The sequence below is a fragment of the Acanthaster planci genome, linkage group LG11, assembly GCF_054643075.1.
Source record: "Acanthaster planci isolate LZ-2023a linkage group LG11, COTS_SCS, whole genome shotgun sequence".
Classification (NCBI taxonomy): domain Eukaryota; kingdom Metazoa; phylum Echinodermata; class Asteroidea; order Valvatida; family Acanthasteridae; genus Acanthaster; species Acanthaster planci.
This window is the reverse complement of record NC_141787.1, coordinates 10,355,707-10,382,694: the sequence shown is the minus strand read 5'-3', so window position 1 is coordinate 10,382,694 and position 26,988 is coordinate 10,355,707. Positions and strand designations below refer to the sequence as shown.

General features: G+C 41.8%; 2 protein-coding genes across 6 annotated transcripts in view; both read left to right on the top strand.

Moving 5' to 3' along the window:
- The window catches only part of LOC110988561 (uncharacterized), a 62,977-nt gene that overhangs the window by 23,619 nt on the left and 12,370 nt on the right, over positions 1–26,988 (top strand). For all 5 annotated transcript variants that reach the window (XM_087143269.1, XM_087143272.1, XM_087143271.1 and 2 more), the window contains exons 15-20: positions 140–251; positions 970–1,129; positions 2,218–2,304; positions 2,917–3,021; positions 3,205–3,358; positions 4,126–4,496. In XM_087143269.1, coding sequence (XP_086999395.1) covers positions 140–251; positions 970–1,129; positions 2,218–2,304; positions 2,917–3,021; positions 3,205–3,358; positions 4,126–4,496 — 989 coding nt within the window. The remainder of the gene's footprint in view (positions 1–139; positions 252–969; positions 1,130–2,217; positions 2,305–2,916; positions 3,022–3,204; positions 3,359–4,125; positions 4,497–26,988) is intronic.
- On the top strand, positions 7,097–25,247 carry LOC147797459 (orexin receptor type 2-like). The gene has a single exon (XM_087143430.1). It carries the CDS (start codon positions 8,462–8,464, stop codon positions 9,662–9,664), a length of 1,203 nt encoding a protein of 400 aa, XP_086999556.1. The 5' UTR covers positions 7,097–8,461; the 3' UTR covers positions 9,665–25,247.

Genomic DNA, 26,988 nt, shown 5'->3' with positions numbered 1-26,988 from the left:
TTTCATTGCCAGCTGGTGTACTTGTGTTATTTGTAGAAATTTTGAAGACATGTCAGAATTACGTTGCAGTTCTGTTCAGTTGAAATTCCGAATTATTCACCTGTTGCTTTCCAACGTCTCCACACAACCCTTTCTGTAGCTTCCCGGGGTCTGCTGAAGGCGGCTCATTTTGTGTACCTGATGGCCCAGGTGGGGTTCGGTGTCTACAGCAAGAAGACAACCAAGATGGTGCTGCTGGGTGCTAGTCACAGGTATAGTGAGCCTGGGGGGGGGAAGGGAAGGGGAAAGGAGGGGAGGAGAGATACATGTAGATAGGTTCGACTGATCACCAAATTTCAGGTTGTCTTTAGACCCTTGTCGTCCTGTTGAAAGCAAGTCATTCAGCTTCTTGAGAATCGCCATTAAGACAGTGCTCCCTGTCATCAGCCAGCTGTAGTTGATGTGGCATTCAAGCCGCGTCGCCGATAATGTAGGCTGGTTTGACATTTGATCAGCCGTTACTGTCATTCGCTGGGTACTCATAAGAAGGCCCTATGGTTTATGCAGATTCCTACGGAGATTGCTTCACTTGACGTATGCAAGCACCGTTGTGCATACTCTGTCAGCTTGACTGGATATTATGGTGTTTAACAGGAGATAATACAACCACACATCACAAGGTTGCTGTAGAGATCCTTCAATGGTACAAGTCAAAATGTTGGAAAAATACAGTGTTAATGGAAAGAGTTGCTCTGAGAGATGGCTTGGAGATTAATTGATGCTTGTCGTGTACATGGATGCAGTTGTCACCAGTCTCATGTTCCTTCTTTTCCGCCTCACTTTTGACCTGAATTACATCGGCAAGATGTTTTACCGCTTTAAAGTTTGTTTTTTGGCTTAGAACCATCCATCACCAGACGACTGCCTCGTTCATGAGACAGGCAGTCTGCAGTGTTCCTGTACCTTGACAGTAATTCTCTCTTTTTGCAGTCTTCCCTTCAAATCGTTTGCCCTGAATGAGTGCATACAGCAGACGGAGATCTACGAGTACGCGCAGCTGCTGTTCAATAAACAGTACACCATCCCAAATTACCAACCCTACAAGTTCATCTACGCTACTCGGTTGGCTGAGCATGGGTTCACCGCACAGGTACACTGAACATTCTGGCAGGGGTTTTCTTTTCTTAGGGTAGAAGGGGTGTCTGGGAAGGGGGGGGGGTTCCAAAGGTTTGGTTGTCAGAAGAGGAGAGGGCAGACAAACATTCAACATTCCACATCCAACTGTTCATTCTACAATCATTGGTGATGAAGAATACGGCCATTTACAATAGTGCTCCACCAAGAGTTTGCAACACGTTGGCCAATCGCAATGCGCCAAATTTGTCGACCCAAGGCGCATTTGAAAAGGGTCGACAAATTTCGCGCGTTATGATTGGCCAACGCGTTGCGAACTCTTGGTGGCACACTATTGTGAATCGCCCATATTCAATGGTGCCTTTATTTAAACAAATGTTGCTGTTGGTCAGTTCCCCATTGGATGCTGAACAGATAGACAGAAAACACTGGTGATGTTTTTACATCAGTGCAATGTAGCCTGGATTTGGAGCCTGTTTCTATTTTCATTGAGTTTCTATTCTACTACTAGAATGTTTAGGATGGCTAGATGTATGAAATGTAAATGAGATTGAAAAGAATCAATTGTGGCAAATCAGACCTCTGCAAAATTCAATTACCACTAAGCTGAGATAGCAGTGTGTAGCTTTCTTAACCCTAACTCCCATGGTTGTGTAAGATCATATTGGAATCAGGGGATATAAAAGCCCTGTTGAGATTAAACGTAGCCATCGGGGTTCCTATGAGTTGACAAATGTAGGTTTCAGGAATGATTGTAAAAAGTTTGGGAGCAAGGAAACACTTGTTTGCATTGTGCACGGTAGTTTGTCAGTTTAAAAAGGCAATGCAAATGAAGGAAAAGTGTTCAAATGTTGACAACAGTTTTGATATTCTAGAGTAGCAAAGTAGAATTGATGTCTGGTGCTGTCTAAATGATGTGCTGTATAACATTTACCGGCATTGCACTTATTGATTTATTCAGGAATAAACATACATACACTATTGCACGCTGGAAATAGGTGCTCCGTGACCAAAACTCACGTGAGTTTGTAAGCACTTGGCATGTGGTGTGTATATCCATTAGCCAAATGATGGATGGGAGAATTCTTCTTTGGGGCTTTGCAGGCTGTGAGTTACTGTGAAGAGGTGGCCAAAGCTGTGGTGTACATGCCCAGTCTCTACAGCCCCACACTAGTCAGCCAAATCTCTCAGGTGAGGAGCTATCCCTGTTTTACCTGACATTCTCAAAGAATAACTTAAAGAAAGAGAAGTCAGAAGAAAATTCATTGTATGGGGGAGGCATTTTGGACAAGGTTTAGAGATGACCATACTCTAATCATATGATTCAGATGTTACTCCAATGATGGATGGTTGGATTTGTCTAGTCAACTGTGGAACCAGGCCGGAGAAATGGATGTATTACTGGTTAATAATCTAGCTTGCCTCATAATCGAGTACTGAGTGAATCATTGATATAGATAGAAGTATGCTGACTGGGGTCATTCAAGTCTTACTGTGTTCTGTTAGGGCATTGGTCAGAAGGAATTGACTTCATCATTAAATTGTGCTGTAACTTGCTCTTGATTAAATGCACTTGGTGACATACACTGAGCTGATATTCAATGCTGAATGACTATGATGGTAACTTCCCAGTCCGTCTTTCAATTTGCCTCCGTGCAGTGGCACATGCTGCATACTTTGTAATGCTAACATTCCAAATTTGTGCAACGTTTGGACGTGGCATTTCACAAGGGCGGACACCGAATGTAAAGGTTGCTTTTTCCTTGTGATTGCACCCTTTTCTCAACCTCTCCTACCTTGCAGCTTGCCAATCGCCTGATCTACCATGATGATCGATACTCTGATGGCCTACAGACTGCTGCTCCTGATTGGCTAAACAGACTGCAAGACATATTCAACCAAATGAATGTAAGTGCCTGCCAATTACAGCAGGCCTCTAGTCATTGAAAAAAAAGAAGAAAGCTTCAGTATTTTGAGCATTTTAACTGTGTGGAATTCACACACAATTTGATATAACTGTTAGATATTATCATTATAATGTTTGATATAACATTAGATGACAACTGTTTACTGGTGGCGTTTGCTATTCAGGATGGTCAGATTCTACCTTCTTCCTCGTCTGGTACCCCAATGCCTTGGGTAGAGTCCTACAGTAACCTCAGTGCTGTGGACAGCAGCAGTGTGGACAGCGGTGGGCCTACCTTTGAAGTGCCCAGCACGGAAGGTAAAGAAGCTCAAGCTGCAGGTAAGCTGGACTTAGATTTCGTACAGACTGTAGTCCTGAGAAGCGTTGTTCAGCTGTCACTACTGTATGCAGTTTACTCACCAAAGTCACGTCAGGGTATGTTTGAACCCAGGACGGCTTGCTCTTGGAGCTGGCATTAGCACACAAACTGGCTTAAAGATTGTATTGAGACCTGTTGTCTGTGGCTAGGTCTAGGTCTTTGCTCCATTGGAAATATGCAGGAATCAATGACAACAGCTCTGGAAGCCATGTTGGAAATGGCCTTAGCATAGAAATTACAAGTTGGACTAAGACAGGGTACCAGCCAAAATGCTGTGAGGTGTTTGTTGTCCTTGATTAGTCCCCTACCGGCTTTTGCTTAGCTTGCAGAGGCAATCAGAAGCATTTTCTGGTACAAAAAACACATCTCCAAGATTGTTTGCTTTATACTGATTATGTTCTGAGTGTTTTCACTTTGTGGGAGGGGATTTTGTGGATTCATAACATTTTTTGTTTATGATTGCACAGATGAAAATTGAAAGTTTGCCGCCTGCATAAATAATTCCTTGAATCGCAATGCAGAGCAGAGCTTCTTGCACAAAATATTAGTAAATTCTCTTCATGAAATCATTGTAAAATGAATAAGATAAATAGGATTCACGCTAACATTTTGTAGAGACTAAGCACAATCCAACAATGCTTGTCACTTGTCACCTGCTCCAGTCAGTTGCATATCAAAGTCACTCAGCATTAAATATCAGTACCATTTTGCTCTTTAATACTCGCAGTTGGTGACTACACTCTGACTGCAAGTGGCTACTATCAGCCGGCAGCATCAGCTACGGGCTCCACAAATGACGGCACTCAGAATCAGCTTGGCGCATGCAGCTATGACCAACAGCAGCAGCTACCTCAGGAGAGTGCAACTCCCATGGCGGCGCAGTACCCAGAGAGCTACACGACGTTTGGTCAGCGGCACCAGCCGCTCTCATCGCTCCCCCAGGGCCTGGACCCGGGAGCCTCACTGACCAGCAACTTCTCGGAGTACAGCGTGACCAGCCTGACCAGCGCTACCTCGGCCGGGGAGTCGGGCACAGAGTTCGAGGAGAGTGGAGCGTCCAAGGCATCGTTTGGCTACTATGCTCCCGGGCCAAGAAGCGTAAGAACCGTAGACATCATAAAACCTAGACTGGACATGTCAGCTCAAAAGTGATGCTTGTGTCTGTTGTGCAGAGAATGATGAAATGCTCGTGCGTGATCACTCAGTGTGAAGATAGTCGATCCTCATCACAAACATAAGTGAAGGTGTGATCAATACATAATTTGTGGAGGTCAGTGGTGAAAATGACCCTGAACAGATTTCATGCACATAGCGCAACCAGCTGTTCCAGGATTCATTCAATTTGTATTCTGCCCTGCTGACCATTACGAGCATTGGCCAACAAAACTTTTCCAAGACCTTGATTCTCTTAATGTCTTCTTTCCTGGGCATATGCTGCTGCAGGCCATACTGTCATCTAGAGCTTCTAGTCTGATGTTTTGTCAAGATCTGTTGAGTGTGCAGTCCTTCCAGTGTTGAAACAATAACTAAACGATTGATCTAACCATGTGGAGACAAATGTACAATCTCTGCTGCTGTTCCTGGTAGATATTCACCCCTACCACAATACTTGAACACGTAGAAATTTAATTCAGCTCACATGAGAAAAGCGTGTTTTATTTCTCTGAGTTCGTCTTGTTTGGCACGCTTGTGCCCTGTCCCGGTTGACTCGTCTGCGCAAATGCATTCCAAGACAATGATTTTACACAAACAAAAAACTGATGTACTTTTGCTTGCATGTAATGAAAGGGACATGTCCTGTCTAGCTTTTATTAGATGTGCATGATAAGAACATAAATTGCTACCATGTATGAAGAAGCTCGTTCGCCCATGGATCCTGTCTTTCATTTGGCATGGCACTTCTGGTGTCGTGCTATGTGTACACGTACTTACATGTACATGTACACGTAGCAGGGTGTATTTACACTGTGACTGTGTTCCTCAAAGAAAGACTATACTGCAGCCACCATTCCAGAAGGAATGATACAGCCACCAACTAGAGTATTCCACCATTAGCAGCCAGAGTGACAACTTTGTGCGCACTCGGGCATGCTGTGGTAATTGGGCAGGCCGTCGCAATGAAGCAACTATAACATATTGAAAGTAATTGCAAGTTTTAAGAAAAATTGCCTACCATAAATAATTTTCAGTTAAATTAAAAGTAAGGTCACTCAATGACATAAGAAACATTCATGTTTCCTATTCTGCCTGAGTATGGAGAAAAAGACAGCTCGACTTATTTCTTTGTAAGGCCATATGTTCCGGTAGTTTTATTACACCACTCAAAGGAGTCAGTGTATATACATGTATGCATGTCCAGCTGTCAACATGCGTGTACACTGGTGTTAATTACATGTGATCAATGATGCAATATTGGTATTGCATGCTCATGGACTTGCACAAGAGCTGGATTCTGTGGAGATGCATCAGTACATGTACATGTCACCCCAACCTCTTAAGAGGTTCTCTACAGACAATTTAGAAGGGTCTGGACAAGCCAAATACTATTGACCACTGACAAATGAAAACACAATTGAAACAGTCTTGAATTATGAAAATGTATTCCACCAAAGCCCCTACTATTGTCACAAATTATTCACAACTGGTCAACGATAATGAATAATGGGTTTGCGGGTACACTGGCCGAAACGTCCAATTAACACTCGCCGGTTCTTTTAAGAACCACACCTCGCCCAAAAGAGATTGATTCCAAGTTTTCAGAAAAGTTGCCTACCATAAATAATTTTCACATATGAAAATGTATTCCGAGCCTCTGCGACAGTAAAACTGTACAGATTATTTACGAGTTTAAAATATTCCCTATTTCAAAATGCACCTACAATTTTCAAAGTATCAACAGAATTTGTGTGTCCTAAATTTTCAGTTCCAATCAATCGATGTCACATGTAAGGTTTAGGAATTCTTATTTGTCTTGCCTTCCTCGCTTTTTGTTATCACACGTCTGTGAAACTGATTCTTAGTTGTCGAATCCCTGAAGTTCTTTAGTTTACACTTCAATTTAATACTCCTTTTGTTTGTCAAGAGTACCAAAACCTTTTAAACCTTCAAAACTACAAATCTTTCTCGTTTGATTTAGGAAATGTGCTGAGAAAATTCCGGGCATGCAGATGCCAACAAAAATTGTAGTCGTAGGCTGTTAAGGCTTCAGGCCGACAGGATAAGATTTCTTGAAAAACACTTCTACGTGGACCACAGGCAAATCGATCCTCTCGCAACTAGGTCTGGCGAACAACCCTCAGTAAGGTTGTGCCGTTGAATAGGTTTTTCCTGAATTGGACCGATATCCTAGCTTTCGCAGCCATGAGATTCTGCTGGCTGACAGGATGAAAGCATGTCGCGTGTTTCTTCCACATTGTGGCAAAACAGCAGTTCTGCAAATTTGGGCCCATGTCCTCGAACAAGTAGATACATTTCACACAGTGGGAAACGCCCAGCCTGACTTGGGGCCATTTGATTGATTGGGTTAATGATTGGACCTGGGAGTTTTACTCCCGAATTAAGGGCTGATGAATGGGAGAGTGTTGTGATCAGCAAACATCATCTGTCATGCAACGATGGGTGCCATTATGACCAAGTTAATCATCAAAAGCTGCTTCACTCTGAACACTCTCAACTGTTATAAAGGTGCTTCACCGGTGTGGGCAATGTAACAACATGTATGAAAAAACTGCTGAGGGCTTAATGGAGTAGAATGCCGTTGTACATGTACCAGTTATTTGGTCAAAAAATGTTCTGATGAAACAATTGATGCATGAAAATAGCCTACCGGTGGTACTCTTGAAGTTTGAAAATGAAAAGCTAAACTTACCAGATAACAGTAGATCAGTCAAAAAGGCCCCCTCTCCAAGCTCATGCAGCCTGTTGTGACTGTTGCCCTTGTACAACATGTAAATGTAGTGCACGGGTGCAGGCCCTCCTATAGTTCTTGTTTTGCACTATGCACTGCCTTACCTGTGGCAATACATTTTGATCATGCTCTCTTCTTTTGAAGAGTTTTATCGCCGTGCGGGCAAGATTGTGGGGAAACGGCATGTATTACATGTACAAGCAAAGATTGCCATGTTGCAGCGTGCACGCCAGGCCAACAGCCCAAAAAAATTACCGTTATAAAACAACTGCCAGACCATTGTAGGCCCAATTGTGTCATTGCGATGCTGAATTCGATTAAAGTACAGCCAGACTGTTAGGACCAAGTTTGGTCCAAATCATTTGTCAGCCGTTTGGAGATTTTTGAAGCTGCTTAAAAATGGTTTAAAAATAGTGATTTTGTCCCGCATATAGCATGTACCATTGTACATGTATTCTTCACATGTATTTGCTAACAAAACATTTCTGATGTTTTCTTAAGTCTCAAAGAGAGTAGAGTTTTAAGGCCTTTTGTCCAGGCTGACCAAGGCTTTTGCAAAAATGGAAGTGTCGTCATCAACCAATTTACATATCCTGCACAGTGCATGTTAAACGATGACATAGGAGAATGATGATCTGCAGACACAAAATTCTTGATTTTATTAGTCATTTTACGTCATAAACCAACATGAAAAACAGCAAGAAGAAGTACTGCTTGGAACTTTGAGACATCATTTATATGGTAAAAAAGTTATTTCCACTTTTCAACTCCTTTCTAGTGCATCTTGAATGTATCTTTATAACATATCAGGCACCCGGTGTCTACTCTTTAGTATCTAATGAATTATTATGTTTGACGTTATTGCTTCCCTAGTGGTTAGTGGTTGTCAGGGACTGTCCAAATACTGTGAATTGCTGTGAACACAGTAATAAGGCCCTAGTCTCCTTAATAATCCAATCAATCATGATGCAGTTTGTCAGTGTTTAGCCCCTGTGTACCGGGTAGCTTGGATGAGTACTGTCTCTTCTGCTGCCTAGTAAAAAAAAATCACAAAAACACAATTGGAATCACTGTACAACTCTTTGAGTTTACTGAAGTTGTGGCTGTCGTGCAGAACTGCATAGACTGGTCAAAAGAACATGTGTACTAAATCTGGATGCTTTGGGCAATCATTTCATGCAGCGTAGCCAGGCTGATGGCTAGAGCCGCATTGGAGACACTAGAAGCATTGGGCCAACAAGCTTGCAGATGCAGACGTCTTCTGTTGTGCCGACAGTCAGATATTCTGTGGCATTTTAATTCAGCTATGGATCTGCAGACAACAGTAGCGCCAGCCACAGGGGTGCCAGACTCCTTCCAGTCCACCTGGCTCCTGTTTTGGGTTGATATTTCTATTGGCATTGTGGGAGTGATTGGAAATCTCGTTGTTGGTCTGACAATCCTCAAGAGCAAAGCTTTGCACACCCTTACCCACTATTTTCTCCTCAGTCTTGCAATGGCCGACAGTCTGGTGTGCATCACTGGCATGCTGAATGTGTATGTTGTAACAAAGGATTACAATCTGAAAGAGGAAAATGAAGTGCTGTTTATGGTGGCTGGTTATATGGAGAGATCTTCGACTGGGCAGTCAGCACTGGCTCTGCTGCTGGTCACCTTTGAAAGATTCATAAGTATCGTTCAGCCACTACGTCACTGCAGTTTCTTTACCAGGAGAAAGGTTACCCTTCTAATCGTACTTGTTTGGGTTCTGCCTCCATTTATAGAAGTGTGGGGAATGATTTGGTACGTTGTGCAAAAACAAAACTGTGCAGAGAATTACTCACGTGAATGTGACCCATACCCCCATGGAATCATTTTCCCAGTCATGAATGCCCTGCTTCTGTTTGCTGTGCCAGCTGCGGCAATGATCTGGATGTACATTCAGATTTTGAGGAATCTCAAGCAGAGCGCCCGTAGAAGGCAGAATCTTGGAATCCAGGGTCCCAATGAACTGCAGCGAGCCAGGCAGAAGCTGATCCATGCCCTGCTGCTGGTCATCCTTGCATTTCTTGCCCTCATTATGCCTGAGAAGGTCATGTACATTGTGTCGATGGCCATTTACCTTGACACAGAATCTCTGCCCTTTCTTCAAGTTTCAATGATCTTGATGCTGGCTAACTCAGCAATCAACCCTGTCTTGTACGGACTCAAGTATGACAAGTTCCAGCAAGAGATAATATCTGAACTGTGCTGTTGGTTAAAGACCTCTAAAAACCAACCAGTAGCGCATACATGTATCAAGAGAAATGTGGGACACATAACAGTTCCTCAGCAAGTGAAGTGTCAAACTACAGCCACATGCCACGAAAGTTGTGTTTAGAATCTTATTCCATGTTTTTGCTACAGTAATTTGTGTATTTTGCAAATACTGTAGTGCATGTTTTGGTTGGCCAGTCCCATCATCTAATCTGCCAATTTCTGCTGGCGTTGTGTCACCTTGAGAGGTTCTAATTGTTGAAATTGGAAATATTGCTCCTACGACATTGGGCTTGTATACATGTACATGCATTTTTTGTTCACAAGTTTTCCTTGTCTGAACTAAGGATGACTGTGAAGTGAAAGATGTGTCTGGCCAGGGAGTGTATTCCTGTTGATGGAAGCGCTAGGGACATGGGGTGCTAGGATTCCAGTGCTAAGATGCACTTTTCGATAATAAAAACGGTACCAGTACTTGACGATCTGTGAAACCTACGCTACGTGTACGTGTATGATCTATAAGATCTACAGCCAGGAGTCATTGATAGTTACATGTACTCTGCACGGAGAGTTGTAATGGAATGAAGTGGCTTGATTCATCCTTGGATGATACACTTTTTGATGAGACCATTTTCCTTCAGTGTCATGGGAATCCAGTTTTTCATGCTGGAGTTTATTATCAATATAGCAATGTATTTTGCAGGTAGAGATTTAATCTGACAACAAATCTCCACTTCTTGGTGTCACAAATTTTACCATTAAAAAAATGTTAGTGCAGAGCTTGTAAAACAGGCGCATCATGTCGATGTCTTACTTTTTGTTAAGAAAGAAAACAAGTTTAGCTATGAAAGAAAAAATTGTCATCATAATATGAGTGATTTATCAAGCACCTGATTTTCTGCCTTGCAGTATAGCTCCCAACATCTGTTGTCAGAGACTGGCAAGAGATTAATAACTGATCACCCCCCTCCCGTATTTTTCTTGTTCAACACTAATAAGGCCCCGGCCTCTTTAATATACAGCACAGATCAATCATGATAAACAGCTTGTCATTGCTCTACCCTAGTAGAGTTAGAATAAGAACTGTCTTTTTCACCCCAAAAAAAACACAAGGTATAACTCCACTGACATCAGTGCATGCCTCTTTGAGTTTATCAAAGGTATCAAGCAGAGTTTTGTAGACTCAGGAAAACAACAGCTATCAATACAACAGTGGATGCTTTGAGCAATCATTCCTAGGCAGTTGAGCCAAACCAATGCAGATTTGCTGATGGACTATGGCAATCATCCCTGCTTTTGGCTGGAACCACATTGGTGTATGGGGAGACTTTGGTCTGCAAATGTGCCATGTTAATAGCAGTTGCATGAGTATTGTATGTACTGACGGACTGAACTATTGTGGCATTGTTTTGAAACAGCTATGGATCTACAGACAACTTCAGAACCTGTCACATGGATGCCTGGCTCCTTCAAGGCCAGCTCACTCCTGATTGGTATTGATATTTCTATTGGCATTGTGGGAGTGATTGGAAATCTCGTTGTTAGTCTGACAATCCTCAAGAGCAAAGGTTTGCACAGCCTCACCCACTATTTTCTCCTCAGTCTTGCAATAGCTGACAGTCTGGTGTGCATCACTGGTATTCTACATGCGTATGTCATAACTGAATATAACAATCGCACACAGGGGGCGGAAGTGCTTTATATAGTTTCTGGTTATATGAGAAGATCTTCGACTGGACAGTCAGCACTTTCTCTGCTGCTGGTCACCTTTGAAAGATTCATAGGTATCGTTCGGCCACTGCATCACTGCAGTTTCTTTACGAGGAGAAAGGTCACCCTTCTTATCCTGTTTGTTTGGATTGTGCCTGCTTTTATAGAAATTTGGGGAACGATTTGGTATATTGTGCGAAGGGGAAACTGTGCAGAGCATTTGTCATCACTTGGATGTGATCCATACCTTCCAGGGTTCATTTTCATAGTCGTTAATACCCTGCTGCTGTTTGCTGTGCCAGCTGCGGCAATGATTTGGATGTACGTTCAGATTTTGAGGAACCTCAAGGAGAGCGCCCGTAGAAGGCAGAATCTTGGAATTCAGGGTCCCAACGAACTGCAGCGAGCCAGGCAGAAGCTGATCCATGCCCTGCTGCTGGTCATCCTTGCATTTCTTGCCCTCATTATGCCTGAGAAGGTCATGTACATTGTGTCAACGGCCATGTACCAGGACTCAGAAAATCAGTCAATCCCTGTACTTTTTCAATTTGCAATGATCTTGCTGCTTGTTAATTCCACGGTTAACCCCATCCTATATGCACTCAAGTATGACAAGTTCCGGGAGGAGGTAATATCTGTACTTTGCTGTAGGTTAAAGACTTCTGGGAACCAACCAGTACCAGATGTCAAGAGACATATGGGACACACACCAGTTTCTCAGCAAGCAAAACATCAAGCCACACCCATGTGCTATGAAAGTTGTGTCTAGGATCTTATTCAGTGTTTTTAGACAGTAATTTGTGCCTTTTCAAAGTAGTTTGTAACAGAGTTTATGGTTGAGTTGGTGAAGTACATGATCTAATCTGCCAATTTATCTTGGAATTGTGTCACCTGGAGAGGTTTTAATTGTTTATTAATGGTGAAGAAATTACTCTGTTGACATTGGGCTTTTACATGATTTTTTTTCTCCCGATCTGTTCTAAAGGAAAACTGTAAATTGAAGATTGTGTCTGGCCAGGGAGTTTATTCCTATTGACGGAAGCACTAGAACATGGCGTACTAGGATTGCAGTGCTAAGATGGCTAATGCAGTGCTTTACAATACTGAACGGTGTTCTAGACAATCTGTGAGACCTCTGTGTAATGACCTACATGTAATAAGTCCATAAGCAGGAGTCCTTGATAGAAATTCTACATGGAGAGTAATAGTAGATTGAAATGGCTTGATTATAACTGGATGCACTGTTTAATTAAGAGTTTTCTCCTTTCATATCATCAGGAGTTGAAATTATCTTCAATGTCTTGGTGGCCCGCAGGGCCAGTGGGGAACTGCACCGCACTGGTCCTTGTGGAAATTCAGTGGCCCAGGTTGAGTACATGTAAGAAATTTGATCAGGCCCACCACACATGCCCATTTGCATCAGTGGAACTTCTCTACCAACACAGCTGACAGCCAGCCTGGCTGGACTTAAATACACTTTTTAAGACCAAAAAACCAGTTCTGCTTGTGGTTATGTGACAGATTCTAAATTTTTGGCATGACCGTAAAATTTATTTTGGTAAGTAAATAGAAAAACACATTTAAAACTTAAAAAAAAAATAAATGAATAAAAATCCTGTCTTCACAAAACACCTCTCAACAATTTTTCACATCTGAAAGCTTGTTTAAATTGTTTGCATGCATACCGTACATTTGCCACATTTGGAAAGAAAGTTCTGTTATTTTCACAAGTTCCTTTGTATTTCGCTATTGCAGTGGTGAAAACACACAAGCAATTATTGCCCATTCACTGTACCACTGCCAAAGAAGGTATGACGGTAACCCTGCAACCAGTCTATGCAACCTGCTCAAAATAGCATTGTACAACCCACCATACACCCCTGCAACTTGGCAGCTGCACATTGAAAAAAAAAAGGATGTCGCAGGAAGATTTCTACAAGTTAATTCCCAGAGCTCGATCTGTTGTCTGTATATATGTATTTTTTGTGTTCACCAATTGAATTTGAGGTTATATTGCTTGTGCTTAACAATCTTGACAGGACACGACCTGTAAAGGTTTTATTGGTGTCTGTGGGAGATAACCTTAAACTGGCATTGTTAGAAAATGGTACCAGCCAACATACCAGGGCAGGTGCCTACTGCACGTGTATGAGCTGTATGCACAACCATTCAGTGAACAGAATGTCACACCACTATGTGTGCGTGTGGCACATGAGCCTGGCAGCGCAGACTGTGGAATACGGCCATTTCACAAGAGTGCGCCACCAAGAGTTTGCAACGTGTTGGCCAATCACAGTGCACGAAATTTGTCGACCCAATGCGCGTTTGAAAAGGGTCGACAAATTTCGCGTTATGATTGGCCAACGTGTTCCCAACTCATGGTTGCGCGCTATTGTGAATCGCCCGTATCATACCGTGAACTCAAAAGTGTCGCGCCGGTTGTTTGAAACACGAGTTGCAAAATGTGATGAAAGTCTTAAAAATGTGGCAGTGTTCCTCATATGACCACTGTCCCGCCGGGCCATCGTTTTGGGAAAATGCAGTGGCCTGATAAATTTTTTGGAGGCACTGTGCTAGCGGACCACCGTTAATTTTGACCCCTGAATTCATGGGAAGTCACTTTTTCATGCTGGAATTTTCAGCAACATCACCATGCATTTTGGAGGTAGAGATTTTATTCTTAAAGGAATGCTGCATTGAAAAGCGTCAACAATTTTGCCATTCAAAAGTGTAGGTGTAGTCAGTATTTACTCTCATTTACTATTGCCATTCCAGGTCAGTCATCAACTACACGTACATTCCTGAAATTTATTTGAACAGGACAAGAAGCTGTTTCCTTTAGAGTGTTAAAGTAATTAGAAATTATCCGTTTGGCAGTCTGTTGTCAGTCAATGGGGGTAGTTGTACTGAAACACAAGTAAATGTAGTCGCTGTGTTTTTTTACTGTGTACCCAAATGAAAACTATGCAGAGTAAATGAGGTGTGAATGGAGGAAACCAAAAGCAATGCAATGTTTGTGGAATAGGCAAATTGTGTTTGAAGTCTTGCCGTTTGAGAGAAAAAAGTTTAACTTTCAAAGAAAAAAACTGCATCACCAATCAGTAAAGTATCAAGCTCCTGATTTTCTGTTGTACACTATTTGATGGTTAAGTTTTGACGTTGGTGCTACCTACATCTGTTGTCAGAGCCTGTCAAAAGATTATTAACTGTCCCCCCTCATTGTTATTCAACATTGTAATGAAGCCCTGGTCTCAATATACCGATCAATACAGCTTGCCATTGCTCAGAACTAGTTTACATGTAGCAAGGATAAGAGCTGTCTCTTTCACCTACAGAAAACTGACAACCAACGTAGCCTGTAACTCCACCGATATCAGTGCATGCCTCTCTGAATTTATCAAAGGTAGCAAGCGGAGTTTTGTGGACTTGGGAAAAGGACATCTACAGACTGTGGAACACGGCCGTTTCACAAGGGTGCGCCACCAAGAGTTTGCAACGTGTTGGCCAATCACAGTGCGCGAAATTTGTCGACCCAATGCGCGTTTGAAAAGGGTCAACAAATTTCGCGTTATGATTGGCCAACGTGTTGCAAACTCTTGGTTGCGCGCTATTGTGAATCACCCGTATTATACCGTGAACTCAAAAGTGTCGCGCCGGTTGTTTGAAACACGAGTTGTAAAATGTGATGAAAGTCTTAAAAATGTGGCAGTGTTCCTGATATGACCACTGTCCCGCTGGGCCATCGTTTTGGGAAAATGCAGTGGCCCGATAAATTTTTTGGAGGCACCGTGCCAGCGGACCACCGTTAATTTTGACCCCTGAATTCATGGGAAGTCACTTTTTCATGCTGGAATTTTCAGCAACATCACCATGCATTTTGGAGGTAGAGATTTTATTCTTAAAGGAATGCTGCATTGAAAAGCGTCAACAGTTTTGCCATTCAAAAGTGTAGGTGTAGTCAGTATTTACTCTCATTTACTATTGCCATTCCAGGTCAGAAATCAACTACACGTACATTCCTGAAATTTATTTGAACAGGACAAGAAGCTGTTTCCTTTAGAGTGTAAAAGTAATTAGAAATTATCCGTTTGGCAGTCTGTTGTCAGTCAGTGTGGGTAGTTGTACTGAAACACAAGTAAATGTAGTCGCTGTGTTTTTTTACTGTGTACCCAAATGAAAACTATGCAGAGTAAATGAAGTGTGAATGGAGGAAACCAAAAGCAATGCACTGTTTGTGGAATAGGCAAATTGTGTTTGAAGTCTTGCCGTTTGAGAGAAAAAAGTTTAACTTTCAAAGGAAAAAACTGCATCACCAATCAGTAAAGTATCAAGCTCCTGATTTTCTGTTGTACACTATTTGATGGTTAAGTTTTGACGTTGGTGCTACCTACGTCTGTTGTCAGAGCCTGTCAAAAGATTATTAACTGTCCCCCCTCATTGTTATTCAACATTGTAATGAAGCCCTGGTCTCAATATACCGATCAATACAGCTTGCCATTGCTCAGAACTAGTTTACATGTAGCAAGGATAAGAGCTGTCTCTTTCACCTACAGAAAACTGACAACCAACGTAGCCTGTAACTCCACCGATATCAGTGCATGCCTCTCTGAATTTATCAAAGGTAGCAAGCGGAGTTTTGTGGACTTGGGAAAAGGACATCTACAGTCAACACAGCAGTGGATGTTTTGAGCAATCATTCACTTGCGGTTCAGCCAAACCAACACAGATTTGCTGATGGACTATTAACGTCATCCTTGCTTTTGGCTTGAGCTGCATTAGATGTATTGGGAGAGTTTGGTCAACAAGTGAGCAATGTTAATAGCAGTTGCATGAGTATTCTTTGTGCTGACAGACTGAAAATATTGTGGCATTATTTTGAAACAGCTATGGATCTACAGACATCAGCGTTATCCACAGCGATGCCTGGCTCCTTCAAGGCCAGCTCACTCCTGATTGGTATTGATATTTCTATTGGCATTGTGGGAGTGATTGGAAATCTCCTTGTTAGTCTAACAATCCTCAGGAGCAAAGCTTTGCACAGCCTCACCCACTATTTTCTCCTCAGTCTTGCAGTAGCTGATAGCTTGGTGTGTGTCACTGGTATTATACATGCGTATGTCATAACTGAATATAACAATCCCACACAGGAGGGGGAAGTGCTTTATTTAGTGCTTTTTTTTATGGAGAGATCTTCGACTGGACAGTCAGCACTATCTCTGCTGCTGGTCACCTTTGAACGATTCATAGGTATCGTTCGACCACTGCATCACTGTAACTTCTTTACCAGGAGAAAGGTCACCCTTCTTATCCTGTTTGTTTGGATTGTGCCTGCATTTATAGAAATGTGGGTAATGGTTTGGTACATGTATGTTGTGCAAAAGCAAAACTGTGCAGAGAATTACCCACATGGATGTGATTCATATATCCATGGAATGGTTTTCCCGGTCATGAATGCCCTGCTGCTGTTTGTTGTGCCAGCTGCGGCAATGATCTGGATGTACATTCAGATTTTGAGGAACCTCAAGGAAAGTGCCCGTAGAAGGAAGAATCTTGGAATCCAGGGTCCCAATGAACTGCAGCGAGCCAGGCAGAAGCTGACCCATGCCCTGCTGCTGGTCATCCTTGCATTTCTTGCCCTCATTATGCCACAGAAGGTCTTGTACATTTTAGCAATGGCATTATACAGGGACATAGAAACGTCCTTCATAATATATCTTCAAGTTACAGTGATCTTGCTGCTGGTTAACTCCACGGTTAACCCCATCTTATATGCACTCAAGTATGACAAGTTCCAGCGGGAGATAATATCTGTACTCTGCTGTTGGTTAAAGACTTCTGGGAACCAACCAGTACCAGATGTCAAGAGAAACATGGGACACATGCCAGTCTCTCAGCAAGCAAAACATCAAGCCACACCCACGTACTATGAAAGTTGTGTTTAGGGTCTTATTCAGTGTTTTTGAGACGGTAATTTGAGGGTTTTCAAAGTAGTTTGTAACAGAGTTTGTGGTTCAATTGGTGTAGTACATGATCTAATCTGCCAATTTCTCCAGGAATTGTGTCACCTGGAGAGGTTTTAATTGTTGATGGGATTTCAGGGTTCTCCCCACGTACAAACTTGCCTATCAGGCCCAATACGCAATTATTTCTGTCCGATCCCCCAAAATGGGCCGACATCTATTTTTTCATCTTCGATATGCACATTATTATTATGATAGTATGGCTGAGAATTATTTTACATAATGCAGCTCGCATGTCTGGAAATTCTAGACGAAAAAGCAGTAAATAGTCCTGCATTTTTCCGTGTACATGTACTTACTAAAGGTAGCATGCATTGTGCACCACGCATCGGCGGCTACACTGCACACCATACATATACATTGGCACTGAACGTTCCTCTTGGCCGGTGTCGCTTGAAATCTGAACTTCCGTCATGGGCGGCGTACATTCACCCACGCGCATGTGTGTTTTCCCTGTGCCGTGTGCTCAATACGCTAGCGGGGCTGCATTTACGAAGGTTAAAATTTTATACTACACCATTCGCAGAACTTACAACATCGAACCCACGCACCTTTTTTTTTCATGGCGGCAGCCGTAGCCATGTATAAAAGTATTAATGGCATCGTTCTACGACGGGGATGATATTTCTCGTTGCCATATCACCACGTTTTGTCTCACGCACAGTGGCAGGAACTCAAAGATAGACTCTTTTCTTAAGCCAATAACATCAGCAGTCCATGCTGAGGGAAACCCAAAGGCAAACAAAGCAGCCACCTGCAGCACGTTCACGGAGGTGCCGGCGAAGGAAGGGAAGCCGCCGATACTGCATCGTAGAACAAAAGGAAAGGAAAACTGGTCATTTGTTAAAATATTGATATCCAAAATTTAAGAACAAATACATTGAGTCTCTTGTGTTTTTTCCCGAGAAAAGGTACTTGTAAAGCCCAGGAAATGCTCTAAAATGCAGCTGAGAGCATCTAAAGTCCAAAAATCTTCGGGGCCCTTGGGCGGGCGCCAAACCCAACGCCATGGCTTCACAAAATGTTGGTAAACCACAATGGAAATCCCCCACAGATTTGAGAAATCCTGGGGAGAACCCTGGATTTGTAGGTGATTGTTTAGTCTCCTGATCTGTACCAAAGGAAAACTGTCAAGTGAAGGATAGCTTGGCAGGGCTTGTATTCCTGTTGATAGAAACACTAGAACATGGGATGATAGCATTGCCACTGCAATTGCCACTGCTAATGGAATGCTTCACAATAATGGATTTTGTCCTTGATAATCTGTGAGACTGTTGATGTATATGCATTTTAATTGAAACTCTTTTCTTTTCATGTCAGGGGGATTTAGTTTTTTGTACAAGAGTTTATCACCTTCATCACAGTGCATTTCGGAGGTAGAGATTTTATTCTGAAAACAATGCTGCTTTGAAAGATGTAAGAAATTTGGACATTTAAATATCCGGGTGTCGTCAATGTTTGCCGTCATTTAGTGCTATTCCAGGTCAGCAACTACATTCTTTGGACTTACATGTACTGTATTTGTGGAAGGACAATAAGCTATTTGCTCTATAGCTTAATAGTAATTGAAAATATTTTAAGGTAGCACAAATGATCTGTTCAGCCGTCTTTTTAGCAGTCTGTTTAGCTGTCTGTTTTTAGTCAAGGTAGCTAGTTTTACTGAAACACAAAGTCATTGCAGTCATTTTTTTAAAGTGTGCCTAAATGAAAACTCTGTGTAGTGGACAAGGTGTGGACCTTAGAAACCAAAACCAATGCAGAGCTTGTAAAATAGGCCAATTGTGTTGATTCTTACAGTTTGATAAGAAACAATTTAGTTTTGAAAGAAATAAAATCGTAATCACGATTCAGTAATTTATCAAGCACCTGATTTTCTGCTGTACAATATCTGATGATTAAGTTTAGACATGAGCCCTCCCCACGTCTGTTGTCAGAGACTGTCAAGAGATTATTAACTGTCCCCGCTCCACTTTGTTATTGTTCATCATCGTAATGAGGCCCTGGTCTCATTAATACTGTACTGATCAATCATGATATACAGCTTGCCATTGCTCAGCCCTAGTATACAGGAAGGATAATAGCTATTTCTTTCATCCACAAAGAACCAACGTAGCCTGTAACTCAACTAACGTCAGTGCATGCCTCATTGAATCTATCAAAGGTGTCAATCAGAGTCTTGAAGACTTGGGAAAAGATTAGCTACAGTCAACACCGCTATGGGTGCTTTGAGCAATCATTCTCTTGCGGTTGAGCCAAACCAAGAGGGATTTGCTGATGGACTATTAACGTCATCCTTGCTTTGGCTTGAGCCGCATTAGATGTATTGGGAGAGTTTGGTCTACAAGTGAGCAATGTTAATAGCGGTTGCATGAGTATTCTATGTGTTGACGGACTCAAGCATTGTGACATTATTTTGAAACAGCTATGGATCTACAGACATCAGTGCCATCCACAGGGATTCCTGGCTCCTTCAAGGCCAGCTCACTCTTGATTGGTATTGATATTTCTATTGGCATTGTGGGAGTGATTGGAAATCTCATTGTTAGTCTGACAATCCTCAAGAGCAAAGCTTTGCACAGCCTCACCCACTATTTTCTCCTCAGTCTTGCAATAGCCGACAGTCTGGTGTGCATCACTGGTATTGTACATGGATATGTCATAACGGAATATGACAATCGCACACAGGAGGTTGAAGTGCTTTATATAGTGGTTAATTATATGGAGAGATCTTTGACTGGGCAGTCGGCACTATCTCTGCTGTTGGTTACCTTTGAACGATTCATAGGTATCGTTCGGCCACTGCATCACTGCAGTTTCTTTACAAGGAGAAAGGTCACCCTTCTTATCCTGTTTGTTTGGGTTGTGCCTGCATTTATAGAAATTTCGGGAACAATTTGGTTTGGTGTGCTAAAACAAAACTGTGGCGAGCATTTCTTACCTGGATGTGATCCATACCCTCTAGGGTTTATTTTCATAGTCATGAATGTCCTGCTGCTGTTTGTTGTGCCAGCTGCAGCAATGATCTGGATGTACATTCAGATTTTGAAGAATCTCAAGCAGAGCGCCCGTAGAAGGCAGAATCTTGGAATGCAGCATCCCAACGAACTGCAGCGAGCCAGGCAGAAGCTGATCCATGCGCTGCTGCTGGTCATCCTTGCATTTCTTGCCCTCATTATGCCACAGAACGTCATGTACATTGTGTTACTGTTCATGTACCAGGAGCCAGAGAATCAGTCAATCCTGGTACTCTTTCAATTTGCAATGATCTTGCTGGTTGCTAACTCTGCGGTCAACCCCATCCTTTATGCACTCAAGTATGACAAGTTCCAGCAGGAGGTAATATCTGTACTTTGCTGTAGGTTAAAGACTTCTGAGAACCAACCAGTACCAGATGTCAAGAGATATACGGGAGACACACCAGTTTCTCAGCAAGCAAAACATCAAGCCACACACATGTGCTATGAAAGTTGTGTTTAGGATCTTATTTAGTGTTTTTAGACAGTAATTTGTGCCTTTTCAAAGTAGTTTGTAACAGAGTTTATGGTTCAGTTGGTGAAGTGCATAGAGTTGTGTCAAGTTCAGACGTTTTAATTGTTCATTAAGGTTGAAGAAATTACTCCCTTGACATTGGGCTTGTACGTGATTGTTTATTCCTTGATCTGTTCCAAAGAAAAACTATCAAGTGAAAAATGTGCCTGGCCAGGGAGTTTATTCCTATTGACGGAAGCACTAGAACATGGGGTACTAGGATTGCAGTGCTAAGATGGCTAATGCAGTGCTTTACATTACTGAAAGGTGTCCTTGACAGTCTGTGAGACTGTGGATGTATGCGCCTTTCAATTAAGACTTTTCTTTTCATGTGGGGGTATTCAGTTTTTCGTTGAAGAGTTTATTCTCTACATTGTGGTGTATGTCGGACATAGAGATCCTATTCTGCAAACAATGCTGCTTTGAAAGTTGTCCGAAAGTTTGTCATTTGAATATCTAGGTGTAGTCATTGTTTCACCATCATAAATTTACTAGTGCTGTTCCAGGTCAGCAATTACAACTTCATTCCTTGGACTTACAGGTACATGTAAACTGTATTTGTGTAATGACAATATTAGCTGTTTGCTCTATAGTTAAATTTGAAAATTTTTTAGGTAGCACAAATGATCTTTTTAGCAGTCTCTTTTCAGTCAGGGTGCCTAGTTTTACTGAAACACAAGTCATTTTAATCATCGTTTTTTTAAAGCAACTATAAGAAAATGAACGTTACAAATGACATATCATAACTGGTAAATGCATCTACAAGCACACATGCAATTCTGTGTAGGTGCATACGCCCAAACAAAATGCGACGATTCAAGTACAACTTCCAAATATCGACTCAAATTATGAGCAAATACACACAAGAATATTGCAATAAGTTTCCCAAGTCACGTAAGAAAAGTATAAATAAAAACACAGTAACTTTAAATCAAACGTTATTTAAACATGATGAAAATGCAAGTGAACTTACAGTCTTCAGCTTCTGATGACGTTAAACGAAGACTAACTTGAATAAACCATTTGCGAGTTGAATTTGAATAACATCTGGTGCACTGAGTTATCTGACTGCACGTAAACATAACGATTTGAATTCCCCAGACTAAAGACACTGTTGCAATACCTCGTGATTCGGGGCAAGCTTTTGCATAGCGACCACCATCTCTGGAGTGGACTGGTTCCTCTGTGCCCTTCTTATCCATTGAGAACAGTGTATTGTAACTGAGCAAAAGCTTGCCCCGAATTACATGTACGAGGTATAGCTACAGTGGTTTTAGTATGGAGAATTCAAGTTATGTTCACTTGAATTTAAAGAACTCAGTGCACCAGATGTGGGTCAAAGTTCACTCGTAAGGGGCTTATTGGAATTTCCCGCACCGTTATACTCGGTTAAATCACATGGCAAAGGAACAGCGCAACGAAAAGAAAAAAATGAAAGAAAAAAATCGTATCACAAATCAGTAATACATCAAGCACCCGATATCTGCTGTCCAATATCTGATGAGTAAGTTTTGACTTGACTTTTGAGCTCCCCAAATCTGTTGTCAGAGACTGTCAAGAGATTATTAACTGTCCCCCTCACTGTCATTGTTCAACATTGTAATGAGGTCCTGGTCTCATTAATATACTGATCAATCATGATATATAGCTTGCCATTGCTCAGCCCTAGTATACATGCGGGAAGGGTACGAGCTGTCTGTTTCACCCACAAAGAACGAACAGCCAACATAGCCTGTAACTCTACTAACATCAGTGCATGCCTCTCTGAATTTATCAAAGGTAGCAAGCAGAGTTCTGAAGACTCGGGAAAAGAATAGCTACAAATGTACAGTCAACACTGCTGTGGATGCGTTGAGCATTCATTCTCTTGCGGTTGAGCCAAACTAACACGGATTTGCTGATGGACTATTAACGTCATCCTTGCTTTTGGCTTGAGTTGCATTAGATGTATTGGGAGAGTTTGGTCTACAAGTGAGCAATGTTAGTAGCGGTTGCATGAGTATTCTATGTGTTGATGGACTCAAGCATTGTGACATTATTTTGAAACAGCTATGGATCTACAGCCAACATCAGCACCAGCCACAGGGATGCCCGACTCCAAGGCCAGCTCACTCCTGATTGGTATTGATATTTCTATTGGCATTGTGGGAGTGATTGGAAATCTCCTTGTTAGTCTGACAATCCTCAAGAGCAAAGCTTTGCACAGCCTCACCCACTATTTTCTCCTCAGTCTTGCAATAGCTGACAGTCTGGTGTGTATCACTGGTATTGTACATGCATATGTCATCACGGAATATGACAATCGCACACAGGAGGTTGAAGTGCTTTATATAGTGGTGAATTATATGGAGAGATCTTCGACTGGGCAGTCGGCACTATCTCTGTTACTGGTCACCTTTGAACGATTCATAGGTATCGTTCGGCCACTGCATCACTGCAGTTTCTTTACAAGGAGAAAGGTCTCCTTTCTTATCCTGTTTGTTTGGGTTGTGCCTGCATTTATAGAAATTTCAGGAACAATTTGGTTAGGTGTGCTAAAACAAAACTGTGGCGAGCATTTCTTACCTGGATGTGATCCACACCCTCTAGGGTTCATTTTCATTCTCATGAATGCCCTGCTGCTGTTTGCTGTTCCAGCTGCAGCAATGATCTGGATGTACATTCAGATTTTGAGGAATCTCAAGCAGAGCGCCCGTAGAAGGCAGAATCTTGGAATGCAGCATCCCAACGAACTGCAGCGAGCCAGGCAGAAGCTGATCCATGCCCTGCTGCTGGTCATCCTTGCATTTCTTGCCCTCATTATGCCACAGAAGGTCATGTACATTGTGTTACTGTTCATGTACCAGGAGCCAGAGAATCAGTCAATCCTGGTACTTTTTCAATTTGCAATGATCTTGCTGGTTGCTAACTCTGCGGTCAACCCCATCCTTTATGCACTCAAGTATGACAAGTTCCAGCAGGAGGTAATATCTGTACTTTGCTGTAGGTTAAAGACTTCTGAGAACCAGCCAGTACCAGATGTAAAGAGAAATATGGGGTACACACCAGTTTCTCAGCAAGCAAAACATCAAGCCACACCCACGTGCTATGAAAGTTGTGTTTAGGATCTTATTCAGTGTTTTTGAGATAGTAATTTGTGCATTCTCAAAACATTTTGCAAAGCATTTTGCAAATCTTTGTTTATCCTTCAATTCTTGGCAGTTGTATCTCCATAGTGGTGATAGTGCAGAAAATAGCGAGTGCGGAAATTGCTACATGTACCGGTAGCACGGATGGCATCTTGAATAAAAAAAAAAATCGATGTAATAAATGAGCACCAACCGGCACACTGCATATACACTGACCTCATAGTGTTTGTTTTCGGTCCACTGTCAGTGCCTTGTTAATGTACATTGTACATGTACGTATGTATTATAAGTCGGACTGTCTGTATGTGATACTTATTGATCAGGCTTCGCTACTTCACAGGCTTTGTGTAGTTTCTTTTTTTTTTCTGAGTCATTTTTCAAGGGTTTACTTCATAATGGTCCAGTGATATCAACTTGAAACTGAGTGCAAACATCGGTCCTGATTCTAGGATGTGCATACATGTACATGTATGTTACTCTGCCTTCATAATGATGCCACCGCCGTTTGTTTTAAGAACTTTATGAAAAGCTTTTTTGTGTTTGGTTGTTCTTTTCAATCTCTGTAGAATGAGACATTTTCAAATTCACTTTTTTAAGCTAAGATCTGTCATAGTAGACGTATGTGCATGGGATTTGGAAAGTTCTGTGATGTCATCTGATTTCATCAAAAATGCAGTTCTTTGGTTTGCATACTAAACATTATTTGATCACCACCAAAAATTGCTTAGTTGGTATTAGTGTAAAAGTTCTCAGAACCCTATAACGCGTAATAACGGCATAATGCAGTCATCATGTGATTTAGTTTGAACTCGTCAATATTTGTTATTTTCTTCATGACACTCTTGCTGCTGCAATTGCTCATCCAGTTGAGGTCAAAATGCACATTCAGACATTGAAATGTTACAGATGACGTGTTCAGAAAGGGTTGACAAATTTCACGTGTTGTGATTTGCCAACGTGTTGTAGACTCTTGGAGGTGCCCGTATTGGGTTTTGTGGTGTTGGTGTCACCACTGGTCACATGACACACAGCTTTAACCCTAACCTTCCCCAACCACACAGAATTAAACAGTAGTAAAGTGTTTAATTCTGTGGGGATAGGTCTGGTAGGCCCATAACAGCTGGCTTTTGCATTGGGTTTGGCATACCTCAGAAAAACAAAGTCTAACAGTCTCTGTGCACAAAGTGTTTGGCTTTGTGTGAATGGGGAAGGTTAGGGCCAGCAACCCTTGGGCAGTTAGGGTTAAAGTGTGGTCTCTAAAGAAATATGATTGTAGCCATTAATAGGTTTTAAATAAAAATAGGAGTAACGATTGTGTTGAGATGTCTGTGTGTCATGTGTCAATTGATGACATTGAAAGTAATTACTGTAGGCAGGTACGTGTTCAAGGCATAAAATGTGCTGCGTTCATAGGTTTTTGTGTTAGTGACTGTATGCCGTACTCACTTGATGCTGGATGACATATTAACACAAAATTTTCCTTATTTGTTTCTCGGAGAACATGAACACTCATTTGAAGTATTCTTTTTCATTTCAGTGGTTAATGTATTAACGCATTGTGCTTGGTTGGGTCAAAGTGCGGAAGACCATCCTACACTTGGACTATGTTACTAAGTGGCCTCAGCCCTAACCAACAATAAAACGGACATGCCTTTCTTTAGTAATTAGAAATGAATTGGGGAGCCCATACCATACATGTACATATACACAAAAGAACTGGGGATGAAAGACGTCCTTTGGGTAAGCTGATTTGCTAGGGAGTGGAACCACACTTACAAGAGACAAGGTTACAATTAGCAACTCCTGCGTATTGAAACAATTGGCAGAAACACACATGCCCTCAGGTGACACCTGTACATGTGTACGCAATGGACCTTTTGTATTTGAGACATGTGGACATGCGCTACAATTTTTACTTGGCAGTTGAAAAAAACAGGGAGAGGAATGAAAATACTGATGCCTATTACTCAAGAGCTGTGCCTCCCTACATATTCTATGGGCGTCGGACATAAATTGCAAAGTTGAAGAATTTGCGGGAAAAAGAACTGTCCCCGGCAGTTTTTCAGGTGAGAAAATCTGATGTTAACTGGCTATAGGTGCGCCCTTCACAGGCGAATATCAGAAAAAATTTACACAGACCAGATTAAATTCCCGTATCAAAGGTTTCTACATCGAAACTCTGTGATTGCATCAAATTGATACATTACCCAATCACCCTGCGTCGTTGACTGAAAAAAAAATTGAAGCTTTAGTTGATTACCGTCATGTGATGAGTCGATTCGAGGACTCGCAGCAGATTTTCCATTTTTGAAGCAGTTTGGTGGTTTTGTTTTTATCGGTGTCACAAAAACCTTGAGATAGCCGGATGTAGTTTTGTGGACAGTTACAGAGCCTCGAGTTATTTTTTTTTATAAATGCCTATTCCTTTTGCAAGAAATAGTCGACCTACAAGATAAAATGATCTTTCCACTTAACTGACTTCAAGTTACCAAGATTTTATTGTACCTTCCCAAGCGCATAAATTTTGCCGGTCGCTGGAAAAAAGGCAAGAGCTGATGCACGGCTCACGCAGGACCACCATCCAGCCCACAAAACATATTAAATATGAGGACTTAAAATTCACTTTTTATGGTGACACTCGTTCGCATTTTGCTTACTTTTATTAGGATTGCACGTGCAGTAGAACCAGTGACTTACTGTACATGCTGTATTGGCGCTTCACATGTTTCAGCATGCAGCACCTTCGTGGTTAGGTCGTCAGCACTGCGGTGCGGCTTATGCATCGGTGTGGCTTATATGCCAACTGTAAATCTTAATTTGCCGATTTTTCCGTTCTGCGGCTTATACACCGGGTGGCTTACATATTCCGAAAATTATGGTATTAAGTTTAGACTTAGTTGCGCATTAGTGGATGAGACAAACTGTTGAGAGAGCATCAGCTGTTCTCCTTAGGTTATTGTAATAATATATGTTATATGTAATAACCATCTGGTCTTTTTACTGATCTGATCAATCATGCCATACTGCTTGGCCATTATTTGCTCCAAGAGCAGTCTAAATAA